Here is a 20,533-nt window from a genome sequence, read left to right as displayed (position 1 = left end):
ATCCTGAAAAACCTACAACCAGAAGAGGATAAAATAGATAAATGGGACCTTCAAAGAATCAAATCCCTATGCACATCCAAAAACTTTTCTAACAGGGTAAAAAGGAAATCCACAGACTTGGAAAGAATATTTGGGAATGACATGTCTGATAAGGGACTTATATCTAGAATTTATAGAATACTCAAGCTCCACAAGATGAAGGTAAAGAACCCAATCACAAAATGGGCACAGGATATGAACAGACAATTCACCAAAGAAGACATTCAGATGGCCAACAAGCCCATAAAGAAATGTTCAAAATCCTTAGCTCTAAGAGAGATGCAAACCAAAACAACTATGATGTATCATCTCACCCCAGTAACAATAGTAAAGTTCAACAGAGCAGCAAACAACAAATGCTGACGAGGTTGTGGAGAAACTGGGACTCTTATTCACTGTTGGTGGGAGTGTAAAATGGCAACAAAATGGCAACCACTCTGGAAGGTGATATAGCACTTTTTCAAAAAGTTGGAAATAAAAATATCATTTCACTCAGCAATTCAATTATTGGGAATATACCCTAAAGAAACAAGAACTGTCATCCTAACGGATATATGCTGTGGTATATTCACACAATCGAATACTATGCAGCATTGAAAAATAAGGAATTAATGAAATATTATACAAAATAAGTGACTCTGGAAAACATTATGCTGAGTGAAATATCTCAGTCACAAAAGGATGAATTCTGTATAATGCCACTGTTATAAAACAGGGCTGACATTGGGATTGGGAGGAAACTAAGAAAAGAGAGGATAAATAATGTACACTGCATTGAAACATGAGGGAGAGAACTGCTTAAATGGAATATATGATTAGGTATTATTTGTATAACAATAGTTAATAATAAGAGCAGCATAGTAAAGTGGACTGGAGGGGGAATTACATAACAATGAAAAAACTTTTTTTTGTTTTTTCAAGGAGAAAAGCAAATTGGAGGAGGAGAGGAAGAGGCAGGAAAATGTGTAACAATGAATGAATGGAAATCCATGTTCTTGATAAACTTTCATTAAAATCTCAATTTAAAAAAGGAACAAATAAATCTGTCTTGAATACGTGCAACCAGAGTACTCTTTAGAGGCAAGGACGGTAATATTACATCTTACTTACTTTGAGCTTATTTTCAAGAACTGGAGTACCCAATCCTTGGGAGGAGAGATACACCATGCTAAGAAAGATCAGCCAAAGAGAGGTAGGCACTCACTGAGGTGGATTCACACAGTGACTGTAATAATGTGCTCAAGCATGCTGGAGATCGTGAGAATGGTACAGGACAGGCCAAGATTCAGATCAGTTTTGCATAGGGTTACTATGAATTGTATCCAACTTGAATGGTACCTAGCAAAAACAGCAATAACAATGGCTAATGATTATGTGATCTTTTTTACTTGTTTGATGACTGTTTACAGGCCTCCTTGGTTAAGTGTCTATGCCATTTGTACAATTTTTAGTTGGATTGCATTTTTGTTGCTGAGTTGTTAAAGTTTTAAATATATTTTAGAAATGGGACTTTTTAAGTATGTTGTTTTCATGAAACTTTTCCATGTGTGTAGGTTCTCTTTTTACTCTTTTATTAGCATTTCTGTTTTAGGAAGCCCAGTTTTAAAGGAGCATTGGTGACCTAGTGGGTGAGGAGTTGTGCTGTTGACCACAAGAAGGTGATTCAACCCCACCGACTGCTCCATGGGAGAAAGACGGGCAGTGTCCTCTGTGATTTTCTGCCTCTGAAAACTTGCTGCAGGGTCAAATATAAGTCCGTTCTGACTCAACAGCACATAATAACAAAAGTTCTAATTTGTCTTTTATTGGTTTTGCATTTGGGTAAAGTGGCCTTTTAATGCTACTTTCAGTGTAAGCATTTCCCCTTAGCTGCTGCTCATTAGGGAGAAAAAACCTCTCAAACCAACCCAAGTAGTTATGTGACATCGAATCGTTTGCGACACATAGGGACCCTATGTACAAGCGCCCTAAATACTGCTCTATCCTGTGCCAACCTCATCGTCTCCGACACACTCATTCCAACCACCACAATCACAAAATAGATCCATCTCATAGAGGGTCTTCCTCTCCTGCTCCATCCCTCCACTCTCTCAAACATGATGTCCCTCTCCAAGGACCAGTCCCTCCTTGCAACATGCCTAAAGTATGTCAGACAAAGCTTCAGAATCTTTGACTCCGAGGAGCATTCCGGCTTGACCCTCTCCAGGACAAACCTGTTTGTTCTCCTAACAGTCCTTGGTATATTCAACACTCTTCTCCAGCACCACAGCTCAAAGACATCAATTCTCTTCCTATCATCCCTATTCTGATGCATAGCACATAATTGTGAAGACTACAGCCCAGATCAGGCGCACCTTAGTCTCCAGCCTGATGTTATTGCTCTTCAGTACTCTAGAGAGGTCCCTCACAGCTGACTTTCCCAATGCAATTTGTCTCTTGATTTCCTGGCTGCTGGTACCAAGAGTGTTGACTGTGGAGCCAAGTATACTAAAACTGTAAACTATCAATCTCTTCACCATCCATACTGATGCTGCCAATTGGCCCAGTGGTGAGAATCTTTGTTTTCTTGATGTTGAGCTTCAATCCGTATTGAAGGCTGCAATCCTTGACCTTCTGGATAGTAATGATTATTTTTAACTCTTCTGTAACCTACATTCTGCAAGTCCAATGAATTTTTTCCCCTCCAACACAATTCAATAAAATTGAAGAATAATTGGATGACTTCTTTTATTGACTGTGTCTATTTGGTTGTAATCTTCAAGGCTCATTACAATCTTTTTTTCTATTCTTACTTTGTAACATTTGTTCTTTTAGTCATTCTAGAGGTGTACTTTTATGTGGCCTCTCTTCACTTGGGGATTCTAATATGTGTCTTGGGAAAGCACTTCTAACACTTTCATGAAAGTTTGATCTCCCTCCTAGTATCAAATTCTGTTTTACTTGGAGCTCCCATTCAAAGATTGGGTCACAGCCAACGAGGAATCCACTCTGATAGTGATGCTGTGACTTTAATTTGTGCAAATAAAATGAAACTGCAATAAGATGTTGACCTCTAAGTAAGCTGAGAAGCAAATGAGATGAACCAGAAAAAGTTTTTCACTGCCTTCTTGATAAGCTAGACTGAGCTACTAGTCATCTGTAATCCCAGTTTATGCACCAGTGAATTAGAAAGTCACATGGGTCACTGTGAATTAGAATTGAGTTGATTAACCCCAACAACAACCACTGGGGGGAAAAAATGGACAAATTCTATGGGCGATAAACTGACAGTTCAATCAACTAGTGGGTCTTTTTGGTCAAAATGTTAATTTTAGGGAGTACTACCAATAGTTACATGAATAATAATTAGGGATGGATAATCTAATATTCCTGGGAGGCAAAACTCACACAGAATTTAATAGTTTAGAAATCAAACTGCTTCATTTGCCTAAATTCCACATTACTTATAGATAATTTCTGTCCTTTCTGTTGGCTTGAACCCTGGTTAAGTGATAAAGAGAGTTTGTTATGGTTGCTATGGGCCATCGAGCCAGAAGTGACTCACAGCTGATCCTTATGTGGATTTTCAGATGAAGTAAATCACCCAGGAGGAGATTGCTTAACCTTCTCCTTCAGAGTGGCTGGTGGATTTGAGCCAAATACTTTTGGGATGAAGGCACAACTTCTTACCACTAAGCCACTAGAGCTCCCTTAAAGAAAGCTTAGTCAGTTAAAGCACCTGAAACTAAACATGATGACACTCCAGAGGACCATTTATCTCATGAGTATGTTGTTAGGTAGCATGAAGTTGGATCTGACTCATAGTAACCTTGTGTATAAGAGAATAAAATACTGCCTGGATCTGCGTGACCCTCACCATCCCTGTTATGTTTAAGACTGTTGCAACCACTTTATCCATCTGTCTCATTGAGAGTCTTCCTCTTCCTTACCGACCTTCTACTTTACTGTGCTTGAGGTTTTTCTGCATGGACTGCAGAATCTGTGAGACTAAGTCTCATCATCTTTGTTCCTAAGAAGCATTCTGGCTGTACTTCTTCCAAGACAGAGTTGTTTGTTCTTTTGACAGTCCATGATATAATAAAAGATTCTTTGCCATCATCACAATAAAAAAAAAAACTATTTTACTGTGATGTTTATCCAATAGTAAAACAGAATCTTATGCCCCACTACTGGTGCTGCTAATTGATATGTACAGCTTCTATTACATGCATTTCATTTAGAGAATTCATAATAGAGTTCAGAATCCTTTGAGTACATCCCAGCACAGTTGGTGTCTCTAACCCCTGTGGGAGTTCATTTCCTCCTTTTAAACTGTATGTTCAGAAGAGTAATGCCTGCAAAGTCAAGAAATGGAACGAGAGCAGCTTCAGTTCTGTCATCCTATATGATAACATGGGATTTCTGAGACGGCTTATGAACTTAGTGGTGTAATATTTTTGTTTGGCATGTGAAAATTTAAATCCATCTTTTTAATATTAAATATTTTATTGTATTTAAATAATGTTTTTAATCTGTCAAATGCACTTTAAGAATTAATTCTTTTAAAACTGAGGGCTCAATTGAAAAATGATTATCACATGCTTAGTATTGAAAATGATTTTGACATATAGAGAAGAGAGTCTTAAAACAGTCTGCTCTAGCTGTCAGTGAATATGCTGCTGTATTATAGCCCCTTTTTCTCATCTCAAATTTATGCTAGTTACTGGGCAACAGCCTCCCAAGAACAAGCGTCCAAAGGAGCCAGGAGAGAACAAAATCAAGCCCTTCAACAAAAAGGTGAAACCTAGAGTTCCTAAAATAAAGGACAGAGACTCGCCTGATTCATTGCCAAAGACATCATCTATAATGACACAAGTCATGGATAATGGTCGCTTCCAGAAACCAGCTTCTACCCTGAGCCTCATGGCTGGGCAAACTCTAGAGCTTCGATGTAAAGGGAACAAAATTGGATGGAGCTATCCTGCGTACCTTGACACATATAAGGACTCTCGCCTCAGGTAAGCATTTCTTTTTCTTATGAGTCAAGGGTTTGGTTTTCTCCTTCCTTAACTATCTATCATTTCTAATGTCTCTTATTTCTCCCTTGTAGGTTTTAAAAATGGAAACTTAGTGAGCAAAAAGCCATAGGATCTTTTTTCACCCAAATGAAAAAATCCAATCTTAATAAATTTCATAGGAAATCACAGGAAAAATAATTGGGGGAAATGTATAAATATGGATATTAAAAAATTTGTACTGTGAACAATGCTGGACTTTCAATGCCATGTTTTTCTACAAATAGTCTTTATAAGGAGTTGCATTAACCCAACAGGAGACTCTAGTGACCAGAGACAAATGTTAACTCCTTTTACACTTTTTAACTTCTATTTGCTTTTTTTTTAACCTTTCTGAATATTTGATTTTTATACTTATAGTCTTTAATTCATAAGAAGGTCAAACAGACCTCATTTTTGAATGAGTTCCTTCAGGAAGCTTGACTTGTTGCTTCAGAAAAAAAGGATTAAATGAGGGGATCAGGTACAGATGGTGCTTGGAACAGCTCTGAGCATTAGCTGTGCAACTCCTATGTGTTTTTTTGGAAAACCTTAAAAATGTCTCAGTTTCCCCAATGTGTAGAATGAAGTCATCAACTTAGGTGATTTAAAGGTTTTCTCCCCCAGTCTTGTTGTCCTGTGATATGTTGTTGTGTGCTGTTGAATAAGAACCAACTCTTGGCTGACTCGCCAGCAGGTTTTCAGAGACAGCAAACCACACAGGAGGAGAATACCCATCTTTTCCCCACAGAGCAGCTGTTGGATTTGAACACTTGCCTTTGGGTTGTCAGGGAATCTCTTCACCACTAGACCAACAGAACTCCTTGTCCTATGTTATAAAATAAAGAAATAGAAGATAATGCCTGGGATGCTTAAAGTGAGAGACAGAGGCACCTGGAACTCAGCTTATTCATATTAGATTTACATTTCTTCACAAGTTCTACCACCCCAGATCTTAATTTTAAACCATATACTGTTACCTTCCTCTGCTCACACAACAGCCTTTTCGTCTAGGTGTAGGTTTCACAATAAGTGTTCTGGGATTTCCGTTATTCTCAATGTTAGCTATAATTTGTTATGACTCACTCAGTCACTTGCCTTTGCATAGCTAATGAAGCACAAATAGACATTATTCTTGTATTCTTAGCTTTCAGCCAGGATCTGTCTGACATAAGCAATAATATTCCTGGTGCTATGTCTTTTCTAAGTCCAGTTAGAGTTCTGGAAATTTTCTGTCTCTGTTCTAGTAATTTTTAAAAAATCTTTAGCCATATTTTGCTTACATGTGGTATTAATTATACTGTTCAGTAATTGCCACATTCAGTTTGGTTGCGTTTCCTGGGAATGGGAACATATATAGATCACTTCCAGTCAGTTGACCAGGTAACAGTCCTCTGAATTTCTTCACATAGCTGGTGAGCACATCTAAGGCTGCATCTGTTTGTTGAAACACATAAGTTGATATCCCATTGATTCTTAAGGGCTTTGTTTTTTGACAATACCTTCAGTTCATCTTGAACTTCTTCATTCATTACCATTGGTCCTTGATCATATGTTATTTCTGAAATATTTCCTTTGTGGTCAAATTTTTTTTTTTTTGTACATTGAGTCTGTGTATGCCCTCTGTATTTTTCTGATGATTCCTGGATCATTTAAGATTTTGCCCATAGCATCTCTCAGTATTGCAACTCAAGGCATGGATCTGTTTTTCAGTTCTTTCAACCTGTGACATACCAAATAAGTTCCTCTCCTTTTATTGTCAAATTCCAGTTCTTTAGACATTCTGTTTTAATTCTTTGCTTTGTTTTTTAAGTTGTCCTTTAACATCTTCTGTTCAGCTTTTTCACTTCAGCATTTCTTCCCTTTGTTTTGGCTTCTCAACACTGTAGTGCACTTTTCAATCTCTTCTGACATACATTTTGGTTTATTCTTTCTTCTCTGTCTGTAATGACCTTTTGCTCTCTTCATGGATGATATCCTTGATGTAATTTCAGAACTTACCTGGTCTTCAGTCATTGGTTTTAATGTAGTCATACAAAATTGACATTATTTGTGAGCTGGGAGTGACCTCTCATCTTCAGCACTTCATGTCTCCCTCTCATCATTGCTCATTGACTATTAGGAGCCCCGATGCCTTTTGGGGTGTGTGCAATGCAGAGGCCCCTGTGCTTCTTTTTTACAGAGCCCCTGCGGGTAGAAGCGGTGATGATCAGATTATTTGCAACCCTCCATTTCTCCCATCAGTCCGGGATGGTGACCTCAGTTGACCTCTATCCAGTCTAGCCCCACGATCACGTGTGTACTCCTTTCTTCCTTTTACTTCTCCTTGCCTTTCCTCATTGGTCTCTCTGGCACCTTTGGTCCCTCATCCAGATACTCCTGCCTACCTACGGTCTCTCATTTTCCTCCCGTTATTTCATACCTTCCATGGCCAGACCAAGATGTTGCAGATGAATGGGAAGTGTGTTGTGGTTGGTTAGCCTCCATCAGTCCTGTGCTCTGGTCTTCACTGAGACCTTGAGTATATAGTTTGAGGATTCTGTAGGCCTAACTATGGCCTTATGTGAGGACTGAATCATCAAAATACAACCTGAGAATTTCTTTCAAAGTTGTAAATATGAACTGTCAAATAACAAGATGGTTGATGAGTGAAGCGTTAGGTGTGCATATTTGAAAATATCTTGAGTACTTAAATGAAATGAGCTTAAGTCTAAACTAAAGAAGAAAATCCAAGATATTATTATTATTTTTTTCTTTCTAATATTAAATATTACTGTTGTTGTATACCATTAAGTTGGAACCAACTGGTAGCTGACCAGTTAATGGGGTTTTTGGTTGTTATTAAGTGCTGTCAAATACTACTGTGTTGTTATTGTTGATTGCTGTCGTGTTGAGCATGACTCATAGCGACCCTATGAACAAAAGGCCTGAAGTCTTTCTATAACTATAGTCATTTATCTAAGTTCATAGAGTTTCCACAGGTGTGTTGTTTAGAAAGTGGATGCCACTCCTGCTTCCAAACTTTTATGTTGTGTACTGTTGAATCAGATCCCACTGGCACAGGAGGAGATTTCCCCTCCTCCAGCAGAGCATCTGGTGGATTCAAACTGTACCTTTGAGATTGCAGTGCAGCTTCTTACTACTAGGGCACCAGAGCTCTGTATATTGACCCAATAAACAACAGATCTGTACCCTGTCATATCCTGTGTCATCTTCATCATCTCTAACATATTTGAGCCCATTGCTGCAGTCACGGTGTCAGTCTATCTGGTTGAGAGTCTTCCTCTCTTTTGCTGACCTTCCACCTTCCAAAAATGATGTTCCTCTCCAAGGAATAACTTCTTCTAGCAACCCTCCCTCTTCTTCTTGTTATTAGGTGCCATCCAGCCAGCTCCAGCTCATCGTAACATGGTGTGAAAAAGAACCAAACCTTGCTTGCTTGACCCTGTGCCATCCTCAAAATTTCTTCTATGCACAAGCCTATTGTTTTAGTCACTGTGTGAATCCATTTCATTGAGACCTTCCTCTCCTTCGGTGACCCTACACTTTTCTAAGCATGATGTCCTTTTTCAGGGACTAGGTTCTCCTGGCAACATGCTTAAAACATGTGATGAGTTAATATGTGTCTGTGTAGTTGCCATTGAGTCAGAACTAACTCCATAGCTGGACCTCCAGCAGGGCTATAAATTTATAGCAGAGGCTATAAATTGCATAGGAGTAGATTGTCCACCTTTCTATTTTGAAACAGCTGGTGGATTTAAACTCCCTGTCTTTGGGTTGATAGTGAAACTCTTACCCAATAGGCTACCAGAGCTCCCTTTAAGCAGGAGTGGCATCCACTTCCTAAAGAACATGCCTCCAGAAACTCTATGAACTTTGATAAAGTTGATAGTTGTAGAGGGGCTTCAGGCCTTTTGTTCATAGGGTCGCTATGAGTTGTGCTTGACTCAAAGACAATCAACAACAACACAATTACCTCTAGCAAATGCTGCCAATACAGTACGTGCTGGATGTTCAATAAATTTTAACTAATAGTTGAAAGAATTAGCAAAAAACAAGCCTCCAGGAGTTGACACATAGCAATTGATATATTTCAACAAACAGATGCTGTCCTAGATTTGTTCACTAGGTTGTGCCAAGAAATCTGGAGTACAGCCACCTGGCCAACTGACTGGAAGAAATCTATATTTGTTCCCATTTCAAAGAAAGGTGACCAGACAGTGTGTGGAAATTACCAAACAATATCATTAATATCACATGCAAGACTGCTGAAAATTATCCAGAAACAGCTGGAGCAGCATGTCAGCAGAGAACTGCCAGATGAGCAGGCTGGGTTTAGAAGAGGCAATGTTACTAGGGATATTCTAACTAATGTTAAATGGATCTTGGCTGAAAGCAGAGAGTACCAAAGGAATGTCTACCTGTGCTTCATTGACTATGCAAATGCTTTTGACTGTGTGGATCACAACAAGCTGTGGCTGACTCTGAGAAGAATGGGAATCCCAGAACATTTGTACTTACACAAAACCTATACTTGACGCAGGAGGCCGTTGTCAGAACAGAGCAAGGAGACACTGCGTGGTTCAAAATTGGGAAGGGTGTCCGCCAGGGATATATTCTGTTTCCATACCTTTTTAATCTATATGCAGAACAGATCATCTGGCTGTATGAGGAAGAATGTGGCATCAGAATTGGAGGAAGATTCATCAACAATCTGGATTATGCAGATGATACAACCTTGCTTGCTTAAACTGAAAAGGGCCTGAAACACTTGCTTCAGAAGGTCAAGGACTGTAGCCTTCAATATATATATTGAAGCTCACATCCAGAAAACAAAGATTATCACCACTGTGCCAAATGACAGTATCATTTTGGATGGTGAAGAGATTGAGATTGTTCACAGCTTTAGTTTGCTTTGCTCCACCATCAACATTCTTGGTACCAGCAGCCAGAAAATCAAGAGACAAATTACATGGGAAAATTCAGTTGTCAGGGACCTCTCCAGAGTGCTGAAGAGCAATGATGTCAGTCTGGAGACTAAGATGTCCCTGATCCAGGCTATCCTCTTTGCAATTGCTTACTATGCATCAGAGAAGTGGACAATGATTAGGAATGATAGAAAGAGAATTGATGCCTTTGAGCTGTGGTGCTGGAGAAGGATGTTGAATATATATCATGGAATACTAGGAAAACAAACAGGTTCATCCTAGAGAGGATGAAACCAGGCTGCTCCTTGGAGGCAAGGATTCTGAAACTTCGTCTGACATACTTTGGACATGTTACAAGGAGGGACTGGTCCTTAAAGAGGGACTTCATGTTTGGGAGGGTGGAGGGACAGCAAAAGAAAGGAAGACCTTTGATGAGGTGGATCGATTCAGTAACTGGAGTAATGAGGGTAGGTGTGTCAGAGACAGTAAGGTTGGCACAGGATAGAGCAGGGTTTAGAGCTCTCGTACATAGGGTTGTTATGAGTCGCAAGCAACTTGACAGCACACAACAACAGTTATTATTCTTGGTTCCCATTGAGTTGACTCTGAATCATGGAGACCTTACGTATGACAGAGTGAAATATTGCCTGACTCTGTGCCAACTCATCTTCCAGGTGATGTGTGTCTACATTATTCAGTGCTTCTATACCAGAGATATCTGAGAACATGGTTTTAATAAGGAATTTTATCCTTACACACGGTACATAATAGGATAGTTAAGAACGCTAGATGTCTAAATTCAGAGTGCTGGCTTTCAGGGAAGCTATCTTCTCTGCATCTCTTAGTTCTAGAAGGTTCCCAGCACAGGGTCCAAAGGTTGCATTCTGCTTTCAACTTTTTTTTTCTTCTTATTGATAGTTCATAGAATTTCCAGAGGCAAACTATGTCGGAAATGGATGCCACTCCTGCTTCCAAGCTTGTTTTAATTGAAGCTCCACCAAACACTGTCCACCATGGGTAACCATTACCACATTAGACACATTAGTGTCACAGTGTTTAGCATCACAGCCACCACGATTTACTTTTGTATGGCAATGAACAGACCAATGCTATACCACTTAGAAGAATGTTTGACCAAAAACAATTAAAACCAGGCCTGAGGGCCGCAGATTAAAATTACCCACCTTTGGCTTGGTAGCATCACTTTCTATTCACTAGGCCACCAGAGCCCTCTTGTTGTTGTTGCTGTTGTTGTCAAGTGCAGTCGAGTCGTAGATGACTCATAACGACCCTGTGAACGAAAGACCTGAACCCTCCTTCTCCATAAAGGTGATACAAGCTACACCTTAGGGAAACTTCCAGAGTTGTGACTTGATTAAGGATGTTGCAGCCAATTCCAGCACATCAGATCATATCTTGGGAGATGTTTACATTATGTAATTACAATTATGTAATTGCCACATTACATCACAAAGTAACTGCCAAGCCACTGAGAACCATGGCTCAGCCAAGTTGACATATTTATGGGAACACAATTCATTTCATGATAGAATGTTTGTAACTATTATTGTGACTCTTATGCCAGGCAGTCTCATTGAGAATTTTTGTTATTTTCAATGACTCTCTACAAAACATTGCTTTTTTTAGGAAAAACATACTCTTTAGCATAATAATCCAAGTAATCCTTTGAAACAATTCTGAGCAAGACTATTAAGACTGATTAGGTAATGTTCACACTTTCATTTAACTTATTCTTTGTAATCTGTGTTTATGTCTGTCTTTCTGAATATGCTCTTTCGGGGCCAGTGTCACATATCTTTGGCTCATGACTGGATTCTGACACCTAGAACAGGTAACAGATACCAGTACTCAAGAAATGCTTTTAATTTCAACAGAGGTTCAGTGATCATGTCAGAACCAGATCCTAGTCATTTGTCCACTCAACATTTAAAGATGATTACTTAGTGCTGATGTGTGTACTGTGTGTTTTGGGAAAGAAGGCCTGACAGGCAAACAACACAATAGTAAGTGAAAATTTCCCCTCACTGTCTCCTTCCCCATTATCTCAGTCTATTGTTTAACCTCATGGACCCCTTAGTCAGATAATCTCTCTACCTTCCCCCTCTTTGTCCACTGGCCCCCTCCTGTGTTAACTTCTCTTGCTAGTTAATTGCCTATCATTTCTGCCAAGGTCATGATCATGTCCTAAATTATTTTCCCTCTCTTCTTTCTTCATACCCATTTGGAACTTTTCAACCCCAAATGAACCTGATCACCTACCTTCTGTTGTTCCACATGAGCCTGGTACTGCTGGAGAAAGCCACACAGCCAGTCAGATGGTGTCATTAGATGGTGGTCACCTTCCTCGAGTGACACTTCAAGTCTGCTGCCTGGCAAAGCTGAATATGTTTCTTCAGTCAATTTCTGTAACTTCTCTTATTCTCACTTCCAGCTGATGACGTTAGCACTTAATTTATCAAAAAATCAGGAGTTTTCTAACCTCTTGAGTCTAAGCAATGCATCCTTTACATATCAGCCACACCTTTTCACATCTATTTGGCTTCCATTTTCCTTCTTCGTGCCCTTTAAGGATTCTGTTGTTGTTGTTATGTGCCGTCGAGTCGTTTCTGACTCATAGCGACCCTATGCACAACAGCCCTAAACCCTGCTCTATCCTGCGCCAACCGCACCGCCTCTGATACACCCATCCCGATTACCCCAGTCACCGAATCAATCCATCTCATAGAGGGTCTTCCCCTCCTGCGCTGTCCCTCCACCCTCCCAAGCATGATGTCCCTCTCCAAGGACCCGTCCCTCCTGGCAACATGTCCAAAGTATGTCAGACGAAGCCCCAGAATCCTTGCCTTCAAGGAGTAGCTTGGTTTAATCCTGTCCAAGATGAATCTGTTTGTTTTCCTGGCAGTCCATGGTACATTCAGTACCCTTCTCCAGCACCACAACTCAAAAGCATCCACTCTCCTTCTGTCCTCCCTAGTCATTGTCCAACTCTCTGATGCATAACAAGCGATTGCAAATACCATGACCGGTATCAGGCGCACCTTAGTCTCCAGAGAGACACTGTTGCTCCTGAGTACCTTTGAGAGGTCCCTAACAGCAGACTTTCCCATCGTGATACGCTTTTTGATTTCCTGGCTGCTGGTACCAAGAGTGTTAACTGTGGAGCTGAGCAAACTGAAGCTGTGAACAATCTCAATCTCTTCGTCATCCATCCTGACGCTGCTAATTGGTCCAGTGGCGAGACTCTTTGTCTTCTTGACATTGAGCCTTAGTCCATACTGAAGGCTGCAGTCCTTGACCCTTCGCAGCAAGTGCATGAGGTCCTCCTCAGTTTCAGCAAGCAGGGTTGTGTCATCTGCATAATGCAGATTGTTAATAGATCTTCCACCAATCCTGATGCCACAATTCTCCTCATAGAGCCCAGCCTCTCAGATAATCTGCTCTGCATACATGTTGAAAAGGTATGGAGACAGGATGCATCCCTGGCGTACACCCTTCCCAATTTTGAACCATGCAGTGTTACCTTGCTCTGTTCTGACTACTGCCTCTTGGTCCAAGTATAGGTTTCGTATTAGCACAATTAAATGTTCTGGGATTCCCATTCTTCTCAGAGTCAGCCACAGTTTGTTATGATCCAAACAGTCAAATGCCTTTGCATAATCAATGAAACACAGATAGACATTCTTCTGGTATTCCCTGCTTTCAGCCAAGATCCATCTAACATCAGCAACGATATCCCTAGTACCACGACCCCTTCTAAACCCAGCCTGGACTTCCGGCACTTCTCTGCTGATGTGCTGTTCTAATCGTTTTTGGATGATCTTCAGTAGAATCTTGCTTGCATGTGAAATCAATGACACTGTTCTGTGGTTTCCACACTCAGTTGGGTCACCTTTCTTTGGAATGGGAACAAATATAGATCTCTTCCAGTCAGTTGGCTCGTAAATAAAATGTTGAAACATCTAACATAGCCATTAGGTTATGCACAGTCTTAAACCTTGCCCTCCTGTCTCATTTCACTTTAAAATCTCTTCTTCATACCCTATACTTTGGGTTTAGTTTGCGTGACTCCACAATCAACACTCTTGGTACCAGCAGCCAGGAAGTCAAAAGATTAATTGCATTGGGAAAGGCAGCTGTCAAAGACCTCTCCAGAGTACTGAAGAGCAACTATGTAAGTCTGGAGACTAAGGTGCGCCTGATCCAGGCCATGATCTTTGCAATTCCTTGCTATGCATCGGAAAGCTGGACAATGACTAGGGAAGGTAGAAAGAGAATTAATGGCTTTGAGCTGTGGTGTTGGAGAAGAATATTGAATATACCATGGACTTCCAGGAGAACAAACAGGTTAATCCTGGAGAAGCTGCTTTTTGGAGGCAAGGACTCTGAAGCCTCGTCTGACATACTTTGGGTATGTTGCAAGAAGGAGCACCAGTTCTTGGAAAGGGACATTATGCTTGGGAGAGTGGAAGGACAGTACAAGAGAGGAAGACTCTCAATGAGATGAATTGACTGAGTGGATGGGGTAATGGGGGTAGGTGTGTCAGAGACAATAAGGTTGGCTCAGGATAGAGCAGGATTTAGGGCTGTTGTCACTATGGGTCACTATGAGTTGCAAGCGACTGGGCACATGACAATGACAATATTTTATTGTGGTGGTCTGGAATTGAACTTGCAATGTTTAGACAGATCAGAAATCTTGGCTCAGGGAGTCTAACAGGAAGAGACATTTATTGTTTTATTTTTAAAAATATTTTTGGTTTCTATAATAATCGAACAGGACCTGGTGGAGGGCCTTGGTATTTAAAAGCTGGATGGGCCCTAAGTCTCCAGTGTGGAGGCTGATGTGTGGAGTGGTTGGATTCTGGAAGGTGGGAAGTTTTGTGTTCACAATTGTGTGTGAACTGACTGAATTTGCTGTATTTAGCCAACAGTGAGCTGTGGGCAGAAGCCACTTTTACAGTCAACATGACCTGGTGGAGGGCCTTGGTATTTAAGAGTTGATTGATGTTAATTGTGTTTTGGACTAACATTCTTCTAAGTGTCACAGCACTGGTCAACTTGCTATACTGAGGTAATTTGGGTTTGCTGTGATGCTGAACAATGTGCCACTGGTGTGTCAAATGCCATAATGGTTACCTATTGTGGCTAGTGTTTGATGGAGCTCCCAGATTAAGACAGGATTGGAAGAGGAAGTGGCATCAGGAAATTCTATGAACTTAGAGAAATGACAATCGTTATAGAACTGGGTTCAGGTCTTTTGTTCATAGGTTAACTATGAGTCATGTTTGACTTGAAGGCACTTAACAACAACTACAACTCTAATCAAACTGACTTTAAATGTTAAGATTCAAAGTTGAAATTAAAAAGGAGTATACTCTTTTAGTGGTGCATTGATTTCTTGCTGATTATTGTGGATTAAATTGTGTCTGTCAAGAAACATTTTAGTCATGATTACATGATTTATGTAATTAATGTGTATCTTGAAATTCTGACCTCTGTGATGTTAGTGAGGTAGGATTACAGGCAGTTATGCACTGATGCAAGCATCCCCCATGATGTGGTCAGCAATAAGTTGTAGGGTGATTAGAGTGTAAGGAAACACCCTTGATTCAATTACAGCTCTGATCAGATTTGGGAAGTTTCCCTGGGGTGTGACCTCTATCACCTTTTATCTTTTGAAAACTAGAAGAGAGAACAGCAAGTAGAGAGTGGGAAGGATCTCAGTATCATTAGAAAAAAAGAGCCAAAAATGAAGTATGTCTTTTGGATCCAAGTTCTGGCACTGTGGAACTCCTAGAATGAAGAGGCACAGAGAGAGGGAAGTTTCTCCAGAGCCACTGCCCTGGGTTTGGACCTCTGGCTTTCTAAATTATCACTAAATAAATTTCCGTTTGCTGAAGTCATCCACTCTTGGTATCTCTGTTGTTCCAATACTAGATAACAAAGACAACAGGAATTAAGATACAAATCTTTACTTTCAAAATGGGAAAAAGGCCACGTTGACTTAAGATAATTTTCAGACATCAAATTTAACAATTAAAAAAAAAACCACTCTGGTGGGCTTTTTAGAAAGGAAAATCATGTCAGAAAAGCATAAACGGCCCTGCTTTGTAGAAGGTGAGCTATTCCAGAGGCTGGAGCTGTGATGACTGTTCTCTTAAAGTTCTTCCAGGTCTCCTGCTCTGTGATGCTTGCTTCTGCTTTGGCAAACCAGGTTTACAAGGCCCACTAGATGGCAGGTTTCAGCCATCTTTCAGTTTTCTTTTTATCTTAGTAAGAGAAACTTTACCCATTGAGTAAAAGAAGTACACATTTGTGTTTATGGTTCTTTTTCTTTTGCCCTTTTAGGCTACTCTGTGTTAACAGTTTCAAACTATACTTTAACCAGCACATAGAAGCCTTCATAAATTTACATTTCCACACAGGAATAAATGGATTTATAACTTTAATTTATAGTCTTCCCTCCCACCCCAAATTTATATTATTTTAATAAAATTTTAGAGCAAAGGAAAAAAAGCTGCATATTTTACACACACGCACTTTTTTTTTTCCATTTAGCAAAACAAGTGAAGAAGGTTTTTATTACTATAAGACAATGGCATAGCTAGTGAAAGGCAGGCCATGCAAAAGAGTTAACATGAAAAAAAGAAAGAAGAGAGAAAAGGAGTAAAGGTCTCCTGGAAAAGACAGCAGCAGTGAACCCAAATCTTTAGCATGCTGTCAGCAGGAAAAAGAGAGCCACATGCACCTACTTAAATACATCTACCCGTAATGCCAACTCTCATCCAGAACATGTGCTGAAGTGAGAGTTTATTTTGAGAATTAATTACCTAGATGGTGTTTACACACATATGCTAAAGTGAGAGTTTATTTTTGAGAAGTAGAAGCTTCCAATTATCTAACATCCTCCCCAGTATATAGCATTTCTTTTTTTTTCCTGGACTCTAGAAGTTGCTGTAGATACAACCTGGGTGATTAATTTTGCTTAGAGCCCTGAAGCCAGTGTAGACTAGTGGGACTGAGTAAATGTGTAGGTGGCACCTGAGAGCAGATTTATTAGCAGGTATTATTTCCCCTCTTAAATGACAATTTGGAAAAATCAGAAAGGAAAGCCAATTAAGTCGTAGGCTGTCGCTATGACTTGTTAATCTTTATGGAAGGCAGATTAGTAAATATGCAATGTTAACGAGAGCCCTCTAACAAAACTACAGAAAGCTCCTATGTGAAAACTAATAAAATTAAGATGTTAAAACTAAACCCAAACAAAAACCCCACTGCTGCTAAATTGTTTCCAACTCCTTCTCCAGGTTTCTGAAGCTGTACAACTATATCGACAGGACAGCCTATCTTTCTCTCTTCAGAGGGCCTGGTGGATTCAAACCAATGACCACTGGTCAGCATCCCAACATGTTACCATATGCCTCTTGTCTCTCTCACTGAGGTAGAAAATCCCTGAAAGGCATTAGGAGAAACGGAAATTATTTCAAAACTCTGCCTACTATTGGAACCAACTGGACAGGGTCATAGCTGACCCTCTGAGGTTGTAAATCAAATGGAAGGAGATTGTCCATCTTTCTCCTGAAGAGCAGCTGAGGGACTCATTTTGGGGTAGCAACACAACTCCCTACAGACATGAAGGATCTACCTAGAGGCAATCTGCTTTTCTACTTCCCTGATGGGATCTACTTGCTCTATATAATTCTTCTCTGCAAACATTTCTTCAGTCTTCAGTCTCAACTCATCTCAATTTCTGATTTTAGAAGAAAGAACCCTGGTGGCAAATTGTTTTATTGCTGTTAGGCGTCATAGGGTCATGCAAAAAATCATAGCCACCCTATGTACAATAGCTCTGAAATCTGCCCTATCCTGAGCCAGTCTCACTGATTCTGACTGACCTAATCCCATTGCCCCAGTTACCATGTCAACACATCTCATGCTGGGTCTTCCTCTTCTGCGCTGTCCCTCCACCCTTTCAAGCATGATGTCCTTCTCCAAAGAGCAGTCCCTCCTGGCCACATGCCCAAAGTGTGTGACATGAAGCTTCAAAATTCTTGCCTCCAAGGAGAAACTTGGTTTCACCCTAAGACAGACCTGTTTGTTTTCCTGGAAGTCAATACTCATCTCCAGCACCACAATTCAGAGGCATCAATTCTCCTTCTGTCATCCTTAGTCATTATCCAGCTCTCTGATTCATAAGTGATTGCGAAGACCATGGCCTCGATCAGACACACCTTTGTCTATAGACTGACATCATTGCTCTTCAGAACTTTGGCGAGGTCCCTAATAGCAAACTTCCCCAATGCAACTTGTTTTTGATTTCCTAATTGCTGGTGATAAGATTGTTGTTTTTGGAGCCGAGCAAGCTGAAATTGTTAACAACCTCAATCTCCTCTCCTTCTATCATGGTGCTGCCAGTTGACCCAGTCCTGAGAATCTTTGTCTTCTTGATGCTGCTGACAAGATTTATTCCACCAGCAGTTCCTCTTGAGAAAGATGAGCAATCTCCTCCCATAGATTTATAGCCTTGGAAACTACGGAGCGTCACAGTGGATCAGAAATGATTCTACAGCAGTGGGTTTTGGAGTTTAGAACAAGAAACATTTGACACAAGGCAGAGAAGAAAAGAAGTTAGACTTAGGAGGCTTGGAAAATAATATTTATTAATAGAATGCTAGATAGGAGCAGGGAGATATTAGAGATTTAAGGTAGGATGTCAGCCATGTTATATAGGTAAAAACAGGCAGGATCCTCAGAGTGGTGGTAAAACTTGGGGCTGCTCCTTAGAAGCGAAGGGTCCAGGAATCGATTTTCAGGATGTGTCTGCGCTATCTGGTCAGATGTTTGCATTTTTCAGGCTAGAACTGGAAGTTCAGCGGAGTAGGTGGGGCACAGGAGATCTCTTTGATGGCAGTTCCTTTGAAAACAATAAATAGCTTTTAGAGAGAGGGGAGGGCATCTGGTTTTTCTTTTGGACCAGTTGGCAATAGCTTACTCCACCCACAGACAACACAAAGGGAGGCTGGGCCAAGGAAGCAGACAGTGGGCTCCCAGCCAGGCTGATCATGCTTCTATGCATCATTAAGGAGAGGCTTCTGGGAAACATTTTAAATAGAAAAGAGAAAAATGTTAAGTGTTGATAAACAAAGGAGTCTTATTGATGAGAATGAATCTGCAATTGTAATACAAGACATTGGTCAGGATTGGTGACAATCCTGGTCTTGTACTTAAGAAGATGTCCTTTTAATGGAAACTAACTTTCTTTTAAAGCCCCCCCCCTTTTTTTTTTTACTATTTTCTTTATGAGTAGAACAACTGAGAACATCGAGGCTCGGCGAAAATGCTGACACTTTTTTCTGACTTGTGCAGTTAAATGGAAATTATAGATTGGGCCCAATTTTCAGCAGCAAACTGAAGCCATATGCTTCAGCCACACTTTTGACTCTCACCTTCCCCAGAAAACAGTTGAATTTAAAATAAATAACTTATTCAACTCTGGAATAGAGCTCTATCCTCCAGACTCAGTGGCTCCAGTACCAGGCCCAGAAGTCTCCCTGGTGATGGGTCATTGAGGGAGCCGAGACATACGACTTCCCTGGCTGGACCCAATGTATGGAAGGTGTTCAGTTTGCAGAAAGCACAGTTATCTTCTGTGCAGGACATGGGTGAGGAAGCCTCATTATGTTTTCAAAATAAGAGTGAGGTAATTTTTGTAAAGCATATGGCAAACCTAGTAAAGATGGGCTATTTTTATTCACAATACAGTATTTGGAAAGAGTAAGTCACAAGAGTTGAATTTTAGGAAATCTGCTTAAAAAACCATTTTAGACATTTATCTTATCATCTTGCAAATTTTTCCTTAAACTTATGTTTGTCCTTAACTCACTGGGGCACTAATTGATATTCACAGACCTATTTGTTATTCTGGCAGTTCAACACTCTTCTCCAGCACCACAACTCAAAGGCATCCGTCTTTCTTCTATTATCCTTATTGTCCAGCTCTCTGATCCATATCAAGTAATTGTAAAGACCGTCACCTGAATCAGGTGCACCTTAGTCTCCAGATTGATATTGTTACTCTTCAATACTCGAGAGAGAGGTGTCCCTAACAGCAGACTTTCCCAATGTACTTCGTCTTTTGATTTCCTGATTGCTGGTGCCAATAGTGTTGATTGCAAGGAACTCATGTAATATTACACAAAATGGGTGACCCTGGAGGACATAATGCTGAATGTTACAAAAAGACAAATAAGGCATAATGCCACTGTTATAAAAGAGGACTGACATAGGGGTTGGGGGAAGACTGAGAAATAGGGGATAAATACAGATGAGGGAGAGAACTGTTTAAAAGGGATATATGATTAGATATTATTGTTATGACAGGAGTCCAGAATGAAGGTAGCATAGTGGATGGAGTGGACTTGGGGGGAGGGATTAAATAACAATGGAAGAATTTTTCCTTTTACTTTTCAAAGAGAAAAGCAAATTGGGGGAGGGGTGGTCAGGGAGAAGAGT

At 40.3% G+C, this 20,533-nt stretch overlaps 1 protein-coding gene across 1 annotated transcript in view; it reads left to right on the top strand.

Moving 5' to 3' along the window:
* Positions 1-20,533, top strand: part of PDGFRL (platelet-derived growth factor receptor-like) — a 101,974-nt gene that overhangs the window by 25,751 nt on the left and 55,690 nt on the right. The window contains exon 2 of the mRNA XM_006893566.1: positions 4,739-5,036. Coding sequence (XP_006893628.1) covers positions 4,739-5,036 — 298 coding nt within the window. The remainder of the gene's footprint in view (positions 1-4,738; positions 5,037-20,533) is intronic.

The sequence above is a fragment of the Elephantulus edwardii genome, unplaced genomic scaffold (assembly GCF_000299155.1).
Source record: "Elephantulus edwardii isolate Elephantulus edwardi_28Jun2011 unplaced genomic scaffold, EleEdw1.0 scaffold00128, whole genome shotgun sequence".
Taxonomy (NCBI): domain Eukaryota; kingdom Metazoa; phylum Chordata; class Mammalia; order Macroscelidea; family Macroscelididae; genus Elephantulus; species Elephantulus edwardii.
This window is presented reverse-complemented; position numbering and strand designations above follow the sequence as displayed.